At 29.9% G+C, this 16,915-nt stretch overlaps 1 protein-coding gene across 1 annotated transcript; it reads right to left on the reverse strand.

The window, feature by feature from the left end:
- Positions 1 to 2,030: 2,030 nt before the first annotated feature.
- LOC129988020 (major facilitator superfamily domain-containing protein 6-A-like) lies at positions 2,031 to 12,892 on the reverse strand. Its single transcript, XM_056096096.1, has 5 exons — positions 12,676 to 12,892; positions 11,108 to 11,207; positions 8,736 to 10,058; positions 6,406 to 6,573; positions 2,031 to 2,157 (listed from the first exon to the last, which is right to left on the reverse strand). The coding sequence occupies exons 1-5, from the start codon at positions 12,676 to 12,678 to the stop codon at positions 2,135 to 2,137; spliced, it is 1,617 nt and encodes a 538-aa protein (XP_055952071.1). The 5' UTR covers positions 12,679 to 12,892; the 3' UTR covers positions 2,031 to 2,134.
- Positions 12,893 to 16,915: the final 4,023 nt, after the last annotated feature.

The raw sequence follows: 16,915 nt of genomic DNA on the forward strand, positions 1-16,915 counted from the left end.
GACATCGAAGTGCAGGAATAAGTTTGAGAAGAAAAAAATGGGAAACAAAAGAAAGTGGGCGTTAGGGTTAGTTTAATAATAAAAGTATTAAACCAAGTATTCAATATTACATATTTTGAAATTTTAATACAACAATTTTTATTTTCTTAGTAAACAGTTTTTTCATTGGATAATAACTTATTACTAATGAATGAAAGCGGATGTTATACTTAAAAATAACATTTCTCATTCATTCATTGGATACAGGAAATCCTAATATAGAGGAAAAAGCGTCTATTTACTAAACTATTGAAATTAGACATAACATTTTAACTTCTGAATTCATTACTTACACATTATGCGATAGCATTAAATTTGTGTGTGTATGTTATGTCTAGTATAAATTAAGTGGAAATTTTATAATAAAATAAATATATCTGAATAAGTTCTAAAGTATTGCCATTCTATAAAGAGTTGGAATAGAGGTTGACATCTCCTTTAATTTTTCTATTCCCAGAGATGTTTTGTCTCCTCTAAATTATAATTAAACTTATCATCTTCATTTTTAGGATTGATTCATCCCTTTAATTTGTTAATTTGATTAAATTATTGAGTTGATAAACTGCTAGCATGAAATTCATTGAATCATAAAATTAATATTTAACTTATTAATATAATTTTTTATTATAAGTTAACTAGCAGGAATATCATCTCACTTCTATAAACTAACGTGCGTTTTTTCATCGTTGGATAACGAAATGTGCAGTTTGGACTCTTTTAATTGATTATTTTTTTTCCAAAATTTGATATTGATATGATATCTGGTTTGCATAGCAGGTTTTACTCATCTAGTTCGAAGATTTCTAATCAGTAATTCGCATATCCACTTTTTAGTACGTTTATTGCTACAGAAAAAAAACTAAAAACATGAACTCTTTAGTCTTTGGTCAGTGCTACAATCTCTTGAATGTGAGGTGAAAAGTTTGCTTTTGAGTTATTTTATTTTAGATGCATTTTTTGTTACTTTTTTCTGTGTTATTGAAACTTTCACTACTTTTCACAACTAGCAATTTTGTATCGTTTGTAAAGTGTAGCCTTAGTGTAATAGCGTAGACATTCTTTTATTTTACATCTAGGTTTACGAATTCACACTCTTTTTCTGGATACGTTTTGAAGTTTATAATTAGAACGTCAAGATACTGTTAATTGAGTAATTTTGATTAGATTAGTACCTGCGAAGAACATGTTGTAGCGAGAATGATTTTTTCGCACTAGTTCCTAAACTTGTCATCGGGGTCAAAAGGAAAGAGGGGACCTGATGATATTCTGAAGTTTCCATTTCCTTATATTTCCTTAACTATTGAAAGAAAATATTGGTCAAATAATTAACTCGTCATAATGAACAATTTTTGTTTTAATAACTGACTCGTCATAATGAACAACTTTTGTGACAATTCTTTTGATATTTTCAACTCAAAAGCTAAAAATGAATTACCAAAGCATATCAAAGCATTGCGATATACGTTTAATTTTTCATTTTTTATGCTTTACCATAAATGTGGTGTCCTCTTAGTTGAGAGTGAAGAGCTGAAACTCCAAATTCAATTAAATGGGAAATCTCTTGGTATAAAAACTAATTACTTCTAACTTTCAATCTTGTATCTCTGTAATTGAGAGTTTTCCATGTTTTAAGCCACCACATCTTCTACCAAAAGATTCTTAGAGATTTTGAATCGTATTTTCATAAAATAACTGAAGGAAAGAGTTTGTTACATGACAGTTTTTTATACTTAAATGGATTCGTTTCATGCTATAATATTGTAATATATATTTTAACTCACTTCCTTGAGTGCCAAAAGAATGAAAATTTGTACTCTTTGGTATTATCTATGATGATATACCATTAAAATATTTGCATAACTTAATTGTCTGTTATCTAATAGTTTAATTAAAATGCAATTCTATATTAGTTACAAACAGAATTAAAGAAATTCAAAACTACCGACAGGAAGCTGGATATATTTAAATTGTGAAAAAAGAATAACAGAAAATTTATGTGAGACACTTAATACAATATTTTTATTATGATATATAAATATAATATATTATACAATATTTTTACATTGAGCAGATGCATAAATTTTATACTTATTTCTCAGAGTTCTGTTTCCCGTTCATCTAGAAATAAAAGGAAATATATTACTGTAATAAACGCAATTGAAATGCCATGTGAAAGAATGAATACGCACTTAGAATGTTGCATGCTGTTTCTCATATATTTTTCATTCTGCACCTTCATAAAAAATGCACATCGATTATATCTACAGAATTGGAAATTTTAACACTCGTTTTATAAGAGTATCTCCGTACTAAAAAGTTTCCCTAAAAAAAGGTTTATATTTATTTATAATGATTTATTCAATTAGAGCTTCTAATGATTATAAAAAGAAAATTGTTTATTGATTATTTTTTCTATCAAGATACAGATTTAATAATAAATATATAAATAAAATTTGTTTAAATTATATTTTTATAACGGTATCTGAAAGTTGAAGATAATATTTTTAATTAAAAATCTAGGTATCAAAACAGAAACGTAAAAGCCCGGAGCTCTGGTGGTAATATCAGTAAATAGCTTAGAATTTTATTAGCGTTCTTAATACATTTTTATTCTGTATATTATGTGAATTTTATTAAATTTAGTAGCTTGATATTTAATTTTTAATAAATAATTAGAAATTTTCTTTCCAATAAATTTATTTTTTTGTAAGGATGTTTTATTTAAAACTTTTTTTTTATTTAAACTGTTCTCTATTTTTTATTGTTTGTCATGCTTTGTAATGATCTATTCTAATTATTAAGTGATTCTTTAAAAATTTTTTTGATATCATGTGCTGCCCGCTTTTAATTAAAATTAATCGAATAATAGAATATTAAGTTCTGACATAAATAATATTATATTCCCTTTAGAAATATAAACCTGTATAAACTTTTAGAGCTCCAGCTCATCAAAAAGTGAATAAAAAATTGTTTTTAAAAACCCATCTTTACAAACAGCAGAGAAATCAAATTAAATAAGAGCATATAAAAACACATATACAGTACACTCCCAAGTATTCGGCCTGATGTGGCGGAAAGTCGGATAGGCCGGGATTCTGTGAACTCATTTCTTTTCTTACTAATATCAGAAGACACAAGTTTTTGTACTAAAACTCACTGTTACAAAGCGTATTTTTTCATTTTTTATTGAGTACTGAGCCCTCCATTTATTTCAAATCACAGAGAATGTAAACGTGGCCGCGGTCCGATGAAACATAGAAGCAGTTTTCGGTAACGTGTCGAGTTAAAATAGAAGGGTCTGTACTGGTAGTTTATATATATTTAAATACTGCTTTTCACATTTCAAGAATTTATTACGAATATTGTACGTACTATGCAGTTATTATCAGGAACAGTGGCAACAATGAACGTCCGCTACACACTGACGAAAGAATGAACAACGAGCAGAACACTACTCTTTTCCTGTCACAACATGTATTTTGCACTCGACATGCAGGAGGATCGTAGCAGATGCCCGCTTCCAATGCAAACGCTTTGCCTTCCTCATTTAATTACGATAAAAGAAAATTATACCGGATAGTAGGGAAGCCGGATAGTTACGAGATAGATACTCGGGAGTGTATTGTATATATAATCAAAATAAATAATGAAGCCATTCTTATAAGAAACGATTTGATTCATTGGGAGTAAATTCTGTTATATCTTAATTGATGAAAAATCGATTGTTAATGAAATGTTCTTCGTAGCTAAATATCCTTCATAGTATACTTTAAGATATGTAAAAGAAGGCTGTTTTTTTTAAAAAGAATTTTGAGGCACCATAACGTCATACCGTCACAAACATGATGTTTATTTGTTTTTTACAAGCCATTGACATTTTTTCCAATTTGAGTTGATATTGTAGAAAATTACCTCTTTGCTAATTTTCAAAGAGAATGTGTGTGCGTTGGGGATCTACAGGATAAATCGTTTGAGCTAGAGATGCCAAATTTAAAGAACTTTGGAGGGTATGAATATACACTTCGTAGCAATTCTTTTTGCATTTTGTATTAAAAATTCAGCGAGAGTCTGGTGCTTTCCTGTAAGATCTTCTGAAAATATTATTACACAAAAACTAATTTTTATTCAATTTTGAAATTTAAGATTTAAAAAAAAATATTACTAATTTAGTTTTTTCTGAATTTTTTCTAAGTTTTATATTTTTTTAAAAAATATCTTTTTTTTTTATCTAATTTTCAACATTAGATTGATGCTTAAAAATACTTTGTCATGCAAGTCATGTACATGAATTATGCATAAGAGATTTAACTGAAATCAAACATAATCAGTATTCCCGTTGAACAAGTTGTATACTAAAATTGGCTGAGTTTTTACATGGAAATGAAAGAAGAAAAGTTTTAATCAAGTCAAAATAATAAAGTTTTTGTATTAAAAATTCAGCGAGAGTTTGGTGTTTTCCTGTGAGATCTTCTGAGTCAATCAAAGAGTATTCGTTTTTTTTTTTTTTCTTTTTGCTGAATAACACTCATTCGGTTTTAATTGGGTTGATTGCAGTTTCCCGTTTTTGAAATCATGCTAACTAATAACTGTTTAAAGCGACTGTGATGAATTTGAAGTTTTTGACTTTTGAGGTATTGCCGTGCTATTGGTATACTACAAAAGGAGGCATTGTGTTTTTGTGGATATCGTTTATGAAAATTCGAATAAAGTCAGGAGTCTTATTTCAACTTCTGTGGTGCACATTTCTTATATGTGGTGGTGTTTTAAGAATGTGTTATTAATAGGGTTCGTGAATGATCTTAGTATAAGAACAGCTTTTATTAGTTGAATAAGTGGAGGAATTTTGTATGTTACGAGTTTATATGTGAGCCCATTAATCCAAACTTAATCGAAGGTGTTTTTTTTTTTTTTTTTTTTTTTTTTTTTTGTATATCTAGAAACACAGCACTTGTGCTGAATCTGCTTCCGGAGACTAAACGTAGTAAATTTAATATTTCTAAGTATTGATGTTTATGTTTAAATTCGAATTGAAAGGAACTTAGAATTTTATCGTTATTAAGATATTCATTGGTTTGATTGAGAATGAAGTATTCTGTAATTTTACTAAGCGCAGTGAATAATGAAATGGGCAGTATATAGCAGTTTCTATGAGATCATTACTAGGCTTCAGAGCTGAGATGACTATTGCAGTTTTTCATGCGTTCAAGAAATACTTGATTCTGATAAAGTTCTTGATGAAAATAATTTTTATCAATGTTATGAAGGAGAAGTTCCGGATCATTTTATTGCTAGTGTTATCGTTTACGGGCACTTTGAGTAAGTTGACTATTCGAGTGTAGGATACAATCTCTGCAGTTTAGTTGTAATTCCGCATTCATGAGCTTTTCCATATTTTGGTGTGATTTCACAGCCATCTTGACGATATTTCTCTATTGCTTGGCGATTAATCTTGGGGTCCGTTAAAAGAAAGTGTCATAAAATTAAATGGATGGAACTTTCATTCGATAATAATTATTAAAATGAATTCGTTTTTGAATCACCTCACTGAGGTTAAAGAATATGAATCACATTTAAATAGTCCATTTTTGTTATATGCAGGATCAAATAATATTTCTAGATTAATTAAACCGAAAACTTTGTCATGTTAAGGGCACTGTAGAACAGGAAGAAGATCATCCACCATCATAAAAAAGTAAGACCAAAAAGCAAATACGCGATTTTTCTAATTAGATAAAACATTGAAAAAATACTGGTCGAAATACATCAATAGAAAGGACATGGTATGCATATGAGAAAACCAAACATGATTTCCAGACAACTCGAATCTTTAAAACTTCTACCTGCAATTGTGCGCGTTCACATATCTCCCTCTACATACACAGTCAGAGGGAACATGACTGGTAAGATTTATTGCACTCATCGTAAAATCTTTATTTTAAACATTAAAACTACAGTTTGTTTTATGTGATGACGAATTTCTTTCAGCACGATAATTAGCAATCATGAGATAATTAAAAAGATTGCTATAAACGGACTTTGCAATCATTGGACTTTCTACAGTTCTTCGATAAGAAATCATAGTAACTTTTCGGTGACAGTATTATGCTTTTGTAGAAAAATGACAAAATACTCGTCAAAACTCCAGTCAATATTAGATTCATTAAATTCTATTTAAGATATAAGAAGAAGATTTCTAATTCTAGAGTGAAATTCTAGAAAACTTTCACCAACCAAAAATGTACATGGCACAATTTTTTTTTTTTTTTTGCAAATAATATATGGGTTATGAAATTTTCTTTTGTAAAATAATTACAATGAAGCACAATAAACAGTTTTAAAAGAAAATTGCTTCTTCGGATTACTTACCCCATTTCAGTTGAACTCCATTCTTTCTTTTATGTAAACGTTGAAATGTAAGGTATGTTCCGTATATGACTGCATAACACAAAGCAATGCCCCCCAGGGCTCTGTATGCCATTCTTCCACCAAAATTATTCATGATGTTACCACCAATCACAGTTGATCCTAGTCTGGCTGTAAAAATAAGTAAATGAAACACTAGCAAAAAAAATTGAAGATTAGAATATGCATTATTTCAGAGAGTTCTCGAGAATATTATCGCCAGTATCTGCCCATGACGAGATCAATGGAATGCATATTCTTTTTATATTTTTTTAATATATCAAACTTTTCACACAATAATTATTCGACATTCTCATTAAGCTTTTTTAAGTGGTTTAAAGAATAAGTATATCAAGCATTTCCAAAGCAATTTTAACAAAATTTCATTAAATTCTTTTGAAAAGTTTAAATTAAAAAATTTTACTAAAAAATTATAAGTATTATACAATACGGAGTTGCCTGTATTTGATGCCCATTATGCAATTTTTATTTTAACATTGTGTTGTAGATTCAAACTATGGAAAACTTTTTCGGTAACTTTTGAAATGCACTGTTATTAAAAAATATATATTTCAAGAATTTGGAAATTTTTCCCATCGAATAAAATTTTAGGGAATAATTCAGCAATCGATGCCACAATCATTGAAAATGTATAAAATATGTGAGTAGAATCCTGATTAAAATATTTACTTTTATACTGAATAATAAAGAAATTAACGTAAATTATTTTTTTAATCACAAATTTTATTTTGAAGTTAAACGAAGACCGCGAAAGTAGAGAACAACATTAAAAAAGTAAATAAAACAAAGAATCTGGGATATGATTACATGAAAATATTTCAAATTTTCATGAAATGTATATCTGACCTATGTATATTTAATGAAATTATGTGACTGTAGAGAAGTTGGTTGATTAATTATTCAGAGTAAATATTGTGAAGTAATTAAATGATTATTAGTTTAAGAACTCAAACGGAACCAGTTTGACAGAGATCTCACCCCAGCAAAGAATTCATTTTCCCTGTCTAACAGTAATAATATGCTCCCCCCCCCGCCCCCAAAAAAAAGTCAAGTTTTCTCTCTTGTTGCTCTGATTCGAACTTACAACGAAACAAATTCATTCCAGCCTCAAAAAGTGACAATAATTCATTAATCGATGCATATCATCTTTTATGTTTCGATGTCTTTGATGGGTTTTTTTACTTATAATATTTGTATTTGAAACTTTTATTATTAATGAAATTTATTATTCATCTTTTCTCATTCAATTTAGTTTTCAATTCAGTCTAAGCAATCTGTTAGCTATTTCTAAACATCAATCGGTTTTTAACTGATTGATAGGAATGTTCCGTGAATAAAAATATTATCTTTAAAACTCAAGTCCTGTTTCATATTGGGTGTAGACACATCAAATACTACTCGCATTATTCGTTTATCGTGGTGTGACTACTCGCAATATTCGTTTATTGTGATGTGACTACTCGCATTATTCGTTTATTGTGATGTGACTACTTGCTTTATTCGTATATTGTGATGTGATATCGACTTCTGCTTATTAATAAAAATATTTCAAAGATTCAGGACCCAATTGTTCAATGTCAAATGAGATGTGAATTAAAAGGATTTGAAATTTCTTATTTTCGTGATAGTTAAATTTATCGAAAAATGAAAATGACGGAAAGTAACCTTCATTTCTGCTTTTAAGAATGGGTTGTTTTTTTAAAATCCGGTATTAAGAATTGAAGAAAAGTATTTTTTTCCGATATGCAATTAATTTATTCTACAATTTGCACTCTTAGTAATGGCGCCCAGGATACTCGCCTTGCCTGCTCCTCCCCCATCTTAGTTACACTACTATTACACTGTTACAGTTCCAATGCCGGCATCCTGACATAAGGGTAGCGTGTCTGCCATAGGGGAAATTTCGGTTCGGGTGTGGTTGTTCTTCTTCTGCGTTCTATCTGTGATGTGTGTGAATGAGCCCCCCCCCCCCTGTAAAAAGGGGTTGTGAAAGGGAATGTGACGTTTGAAGTAACTAAGTCGTACTCTTGGCCCTAGTTGGCGCTACTGAAAAAACAAGAGACGCTCATCACTCGGTTTAAATCACTGACACATAATTTTCAGCAGGATTGTAAAGTGTCTTAAGTCACAGCACAACAACAGTTTCAATTGTAATTTTTGTTACCTCTTTCTTACCTATTAGCAAACCTCCAACATGGTACCCTGCATATTACCTCCGAATGTAGTTGTAAAAATTAATTCATTTTGTTAAAATGAGGATTATATATACTAACCGACATTATAATGTAGAGTTCCAGCTAAGACGATCATTGTTGCTTGGAGTTCAACTGGAGCCACTTCATCACAATATTGTAGCACTGCCACCCAAGATAGGTGGTAAGCATATGCATTTGCCAATTCAATGCCAATCGCCAGCCAGGGTTCGAGTATCAACGAAAAAGCAAAAGCATAGAAAGCATATGAGAATAAGCAAAAAACAAATAAATTTCGCACACCAGTCTTGTTTATGAACCATTTGGCCGTGTAAAGAAAAGGTATTCCGGATACAGCAGCAACACCAGTGTTAACACCAAGTAGTAAATCTGAAGCTCCAAGATTTTGCAAGTACCAATTTCCGTAAATCATTTGAAATCCAAACGAAAATCCTAATATCAAAATGAATACGAGGAACAAAGAAATTTCCAGATCCTTTACTAACTCTACAGACGTCTTCCATAATTTGGCAGCAGGTTTGTGAAATTTTGGATCTGCTTTCCAAACAGGGATCAATGACAAGACGACAAATATGGCCGCGAAGACAAATATTGGAGCATAACTTTTGTCATTTCCATTTGAAGCAAATTGATGCAAGATCAATCCAGCCAGTGGAGGACCCACCGAAAAACCCAAAACAGACCACAATCTTTGCTTACCGAAATCAGAATTGTATTGGTTGATTAAATCCATTGTAATAACGTCAAAGAACCGATAAACATTGGTTCGAGACGTATTGTATAAGACAACTAAAATTCCATAAATTATTAACCAAAACATTCTGTTGTTATGGCATTGCAATGAATTGTTTCCAGAGCATATCACTTGAAATGTTTGACAGTTATGAATATCACACGGGGAAATAGCTTTAAATGAATAATTTCTGTAATGAATCTGATACGTGCAGAGTCCTGAAGTTTGATTCAGATGATTTCGTTCTATACTGATATATTCTTTTAGAAATAATGGACAATCTTCATTAAAATGTGTTGCATTCTCTTTATAAATTAAGGAGCATGAATTTGTATGAACGTTATCCTGCAAATACTGGCAAGGTTCTTGAGCAATGATTTGATTATCAAGACAGTGAAAAGTGATTGTTTTTGAGGGGCATTCATCTATCTTGGGCATAACAATGAAACATATTAGGCTTCCTAAGAAAATAGATGCATGTAGGAATAGAAATGGCTTAACGCGCCCTATCCTGTCAGCAAACATTCCTGAAATCATGCCTGCGATGAATTGAAAAGCTACACTGATGGTCACCATTGCTGATAAATGTGCTAATGTCAGGCCTTGATGCTTTAAATAAACAGGAACAAAGGCTCCTGTGGTACGGGCACCTGTAAACAGATAAAACATATAAATTCCATTAATTTCATAATTAAATGGCGAAAAAATATACGGTGTATATACAATGGTAAAAAAGATATAGTTTAAAATTTGCATACACATCATACCTCGCTTAAGGAGCACCTCCCATAATGAGCAAAGCAAAATCATAATAATAATAATTCTATTAACGAGCGATGCTTCGCAAAATAAGTGACGAGGAGACATCGCGATGTCACAAGTAGGATTAGCCTATATCTCAAGTATCAGTTCTGTTTAGAGCGCTTATTTGAAGATCATTGTTATTTCTGCATGGGAACTTTGGCCGATAACGTTGTCGAATGCGACTTAGAGGGGGTTGAGAAAGAATTTGTGAAATCTTAATTGACAAGATTATGGACCTAAAAATGGATAGAAACAACTGATAACAAACAACATCTGGTAACAAATCATAACAACCGAAGAGCTTAAAGAGCTGCATTCTGTGTCATAGCAAAATATTGCTAATAAGATTTAGTTAGAAAAGATGGAAATAACAGTCTTAGCAGAATAACAACCTTTCAATCAAATAAGCGAGATGCTGAAAGCATGGGAAATTATTGCATCGTACACTGAGAACGCCTTTTTAATAAGGTAGTTGTGTCTCACTTTCGTCAATAGCTAAAGACGTCTTTAGATAACTTTCTTGTTAAAAAAGAACGTGCATTATAAGTAATAAATTACCTAATTATAAGTTTATTTGAGTATTTTTTAGAGTGTCAAATTGGAATGCATTGTCCTATTTTAAATGAATTCTTTTGGAACAAGATATTTCGCTTCATGAATATTTCGTATTATTTCGTATCATATATTTTTATATATGCTTTGGTATTATTTATCATAGCTACTATTATAATATAAATCTGAATTACCAATTCTCTATTACTAAAGTATTTTGAATTTAAGTTAAATTTAGAAATTCTTTAAAAAATTGACCGTTGTAAAAAAATTACCAGATGAATTTTTTTCGCAGCAAATCAAATTAATTATTACATGGTAGGGTATGAATCACAGTTAATACCTGCAAACCAACAGAAGAGGGAGATCTTGATTGGTACTAAGTACTTATTGATGCTAATCCTGTATATTCCACAAAAACTGATAGTAAAAGTTTGATTTTCCTATAAAAAAACGATGAAGATTATTCAAAATTATATCAATATGAAAACTGTATACAAATTTATATTTTGATCCTTCATCTATCATGTCAAATGCAGGGTCCACAACAAATATCTTTGCATCCAATAATCCTAACAATCTATCAAAAAATTAAAAAAGTTCTTAACTTAATTTTTAAAAGTTTTAGTATTACAGGCTAATTTGTTTACTCTCGGAGCCGCCGAACATAAAGCGTATATATTTAGGAAAGGTAGGAATATACATCAAGGAGCAATCTTCTTGAAATTTTAATTACAAACTAGTTCGGATGATGCGTTTGGAAGTTAATTCTTTTTATCATAACTTCCGAAGATATAACAATACAAAAGTAATTTTTATATCATTTTAAAATTAAAAAAATTGTCATTTTAATGATACAAATTTTTGTCGCCTAGTTCAGTTTTTAAAGCTTTGTTAACTTATTTTTTAAAAAAAATACATTTCCTTGTTGAAATGAAACTGAAATCTGATTTCATGTTGTTACTATATTTATGTCAGTTTTTTTGTTTCATTGTTGATGATTAAGATATAAAGATTCGGCTAGGGTTTCAGGATAATATTCTTTTTAAAAATTTTGTTTAGTTTCAAAATTAAGCAGCGAGTTTTCTAAATAATGAAATACTTTTTAAATATTTGTTTTTATACCTGTGGTATAACTGGATATAAAAAGATATTGACAGGAAATTGGGAAATTTCATAGCATAAAGAATAAAATGATGTAAGGCTTCTAAAATAGTATGAGGTATATATATATAAAAATTTGAATTTTAAAAATGTTTTGCGGAGAAAGATAGTAAGACAAAGTTACAGAAAATATTTAATTGTAATTTTTAACACCAATTAGTCTCAATGAACCAGCAGATAATCAAAAATATTCCTATAATGACACGAATTGAACTAAAGTTAATTCTTCAGTTAATAATTTAATTTATTCGTATTATTTATTTTGAAATGATAAAAATTTTCATGTTTATGATTTTAGAAAATGAAAGTAATATATTATATGCTATTATATTACAAGTTAATATCATTTGAAAACAATTTCTCCAATCTCTATATATTCAAGAAAGAAAATCTAATAAATATGCACCAGTTTGCAAAATATAATTCCCAGCTTTTTTTCTTTCTTAACTTTAAATTGAAAATAGTTACACGAATTGAACTAAAGTTAATTCTTCAATTAATAATTTAATTTATTCCTATTATTTATTTTGATATGATAAAATTTTCCTGTTTATGATTTTAGAAAATGAAGCGTAATATATTATATACTATTATATTAGAAGTTAATATCAAATATATTATATACTATTATATTAGAAGTTAATATCAAATATATTATATACTATTATATTAGAAGTTAATATCATTTAAAAACAATTGCTCCAATCTATATATATATTCAAGAAAGAAAATATTATAAACACGTACCATTTTGCAAAATAAAATTCCCAGCTTTGCTTCTTTTTTAATTTCAAATAGAAAATAATTAATGTTTAAAATTATTTTCCTTGTTTAAATATAGTTTATAGTAATTATTCAAAATCTCATATCGGCTTTTGAGATTTTTCTCTTAAAAATTTGGCTATAATTAATTTATATTTTTAACAGCTTTACAACGAAGAAAATGAAGAAGCTCAAATACTTGCTATCGATACAACGTTATTTCATTTTGCCAACCGTAACGGTTAGAGCTCTATATATTAAATAAAAACTATGACTAGAATTCTTTGTTTTTGCTAGCATCATTTTATTTGATGAGGGAATAAAATTAGAATCTATTTTTTTGGACATAGTTATTTTGTAAACTCAGGCTGATTTCCAGCTGTGCATGTAATGGATGATAAGTCGACACTGCAGGAAGAAGAGTGATAAGACATGAAATTCGAAAAAAAAAAAAAATCAGAAATAATAAATCTTACTAACAACACGAAGGATTATAATTATTAGTTTTCAGTCACGTACTAGATGACTGAACCTGTGAAAAGCGTCTGGAGGTCCGGTGATTGAGAGTGAATGTAAAAGGTTGTCAATCACTGCTTCTCATTTTTTTCTGATGAAAATTAACATGGCATTAACACATTAATCATCATAACAGAAAACGTCTTGTCATTTGGGAAGTTGTTTTCAGAAATTGTATAAAAGTTGGTAAAGGAAAAAAAAAAACTGATTCATTATATATGCAAAAATCATAAACATACAGATATAATCATTATCGAGATAAATTTTTTTGATAGAGCTGTCAAAAAGATGTTTTTGATACCTGTTTTGAACATGTATATCTCTAGTAGACTAAGTGATGAGTATTCACTACACGAACGTGTCTATTCTTGTTGCTTATTTGCTGCTACATTCTGCTAGCAGCACAATCTTAATCCTTGCTTATAATAAAGATGAATGTATGTGTGTGCTTTGGTGCTCTACAGACCAGACCATTTGACTTAGAGCTACTAAACTTGGCCCATAAATATTTTGGAGCAGCAAAAATGTGCACCTAGAAGCGAATTTTAAAATTTTTTAATTGAAATCTTAATAGATTAAAATTTTACCTTAGTTTTATCGTTTTTTTCTGCCATAACTTCCAAAACAATACAAAACTGATTTTTACATGAAGTTAAAGTTTAAACAATTATCCTTTCATTGATACCAATGTTTTAATTTATAAATTGCTTCTATTTTTAATGCATTTAAAAATATATTAGTTCAGTTTTTTTTTAAAGTTTAGGTTGCGCAAAATGAAAATAAAATTTAATACACACTCATTACGATCTCGTGATGAATGTGTTGGAAAAATTAACTTTTATCAGAGCGTTACCATTAAGTTGACAAAAATTCAGATTGAAAGATTATGTTAATTCTTACTGCAAATTAGACTTAGAAAAGTATAATGCTCAGCAGATGTTTGTATGAAATAGAATAAATATGAAAATTGATATTTTCTAAAACACTGAATGCAAGAAAAAGTTTTCTGTGACATTTTGCTGCTGTAGCTGAGTAGCTATTATCTAAAACTTTATTATATTTACTGAAGTACATATTTAATAAATTATGATCTAAATTGAATAATTATATTTTATGTAGTTTTAAACAATAAAGGTTATGATGAATTACGAATTTTAAGTTTTTATACAGATTCTCTCTTCTGCGAGTTAAAATTAATAAAATATTCTTGAGATATATTATTTTAAATAAAGAAAATTCCACTTTTTTGCAATTAAAACTGATTGAATTATGAAATAAAAACGGGCAAATTTAGACCACTCTCCGTTTGCTCAACCGTTTAGACCACTCAACTTTTGGTTTGCTTAGACCACTCAACCGTTTTGAAAACGCTAATCAGCCTTTGGACTATCCCCAATATTGATTATCTAAAATAGTAAAATTGTTGATTGTCCTAAAATAAAAATATTCAAAGCTTTATAACTCGGTCAGGCTTCATCGCAGATGATTGAAACGTTAGATTGTCAATATAATATTGCTGAATATGATTTATAGTATCGAAGGACCAACATTTAGAAATTTCATTTCTTTGACACCTTTCCTTTTAACATCCTATCAATGCGTGCACTTTTGTTTGGCTAAAAAAGAGATGAATATTGGCCGGCATGGTGCTGATCGCACACAACAATTCTCATCTACAATGAAGAATCCGCATGTGTAGAAGTCATGTACAATACCACTAATTTACGACTACTTTTTTCTACGTATTTATTATTTATATCGATATTCTATATTTTACTTCCATTTACTATGTAGAGTTGCGGGACACTCTGCATATTCCTATCGTTTAACATTATCGTTTTTGAATCTTCCCATTTTAGTATGGTCTCGAGGAAAACCTTTTCAAATTAATATAAATTATTAATTTAAAATTAATAGTATTTCAGAAATGTATCTGTCGTGAAATTATTGTTCATCTCTTTATTTTCAAGTTGATATTTGATTGATTTGTCTTTGTTGGAATTAATTAATTTTCTTGATTCCTTCATTTCATAATTTCTTCTTCAGATATCCTAGTAATATAGCTCCTCTTCTAGTTTCTTTCTTTTCTGCCTTCTATTTTATGTTTTCTCGCTTGCCTCCCTCGAAAGTATGCGGAGGTCACTCCATAAGAAGCTACTGTCCCTCTGTTCTCTTTGCTTTTCAAAGACACCTAATACCTCCAAATGTTAAGCGTGAGTGACGATGCTTTAGACATCTTAGGAAAAAGAAAAGCATTAGTTTTCTCTGTTTTTAAATTAAGGATTAGTTATTGTCTCTAGGGATGATCTTAAATTAGCGTTGGTGGCGGCTTTCAATGGTTGAATTCTGTAGTAAGCAAAACCCTCTATAACAAGAAGCACTTAACCACACTGAGTCCTCGGTGCGTTAATTAACTAGTGACCAGCCATCCAAGTGATTAGTCCATCAAAAACAAAATAGTCAATTTGTCAGACTTGGCATTATCGATTAAACAATGTCTCTAAGAATGATATATCCTGGTTTGCATTAAGCAAGTGCCTAGTCTAGGAAAGTTCAAGGTCAGCGACTGCACTTACGTGGTTGCCAGAATCGTTGGGTCTCATTTACATTGGATAAAAAATTGTTGATAATAAATGAAACCCGGCGCTTTCTTAAGTGTGTGTCACTTATTCGCGTTTCTTTAACATGCATTAGTACAAAAGCTTTTTCTTTATATACCTTTTTTTATCGAAACTTATTTCAAACAGCGAAGAATTACTTTCCATTTAAAGTGGTCCTGAACGCCAGTGTGCGTGAGCTTAAATCAATTAAGAAACTCTATTTCGGTGCCGGCGTCCTTGCATAGAGGTAGCGCATCTTCCTCGTGATCTGGGCGTCCCGGGTTCGAATCCTGGTTCGGGCATGGTTGTTCTTCGTCTGTGTTCTATCTGTGAAGTGTGTGAATGTGCACCCATGTAAAAAGAGGTTGTGCAAGCGAATGTGTGAGTTCTATCTTCATATGAGTAGAAATCAGACTTCTGCCCTCGGGTGCTCAAGGGTCTTTACCCTCAGAAGCTACTGCACCTCCTTTCCGTGGTAATGCGGACACGACATCATCATCAACAACTCTATTTCGGTGACTTGCTATCTCATTATTATCGTACCTAGTCTAGGAAAGTTCAAAATTAGTGGCCATTCTGAGGTTGCCAGAACTGTTGGGTCTCATTTATTTTGGATATCATATGTTGATAGTGAATGAAATCCAATTTTTTCTTAAGTGTGTAGAATTTATGTTTTTTTAATATGCATCAATACTAAATCTTTTTCTTTATATACTTTTTTTCACTGGAATTTATTTCAAACAGCAAATAATTACTTTCCATTTGAAATGGTCTTTAAAGTTAACGTGCGGGAGATTAAATCAATTTAGAAACTCCATTTCGGTAACTTATTACCTCATTATTATTCGAAAGCACTATCAATGATTGTCAAATTCAAAGTGTTCGGCTTTCTTTACCTTCTTCAAGAATGCTGTAAAAATCGTGGAATCTGTGTATCTAGTAATAAGCATGATTGTAACTTGGTATGGTAAAAAAATTGCAATCCGTCTATGAAAAATATGTAAATATCTAAAAACGTAATAAGAAAAGTGACTTTTTTTGCCAACATATCTGAAATAATATCCTTAAATTTAAAATTAAATTTAAAGATTAAAATAAGTGTTGCAAAG

Source organism: Argiope bruennichi, chromosome 10, assembly GCF_947563725.1.
Source record: "Argiope bruennichi chromosome 10, qqArgBrue1.1, whole genome shotgun sequence".
Lineage (NCBI taxonomy): Eukaryota > Metazoa > Arthropoda > Arachnida > Araneae > Araneidae > Argiope > Argiope bruennichi.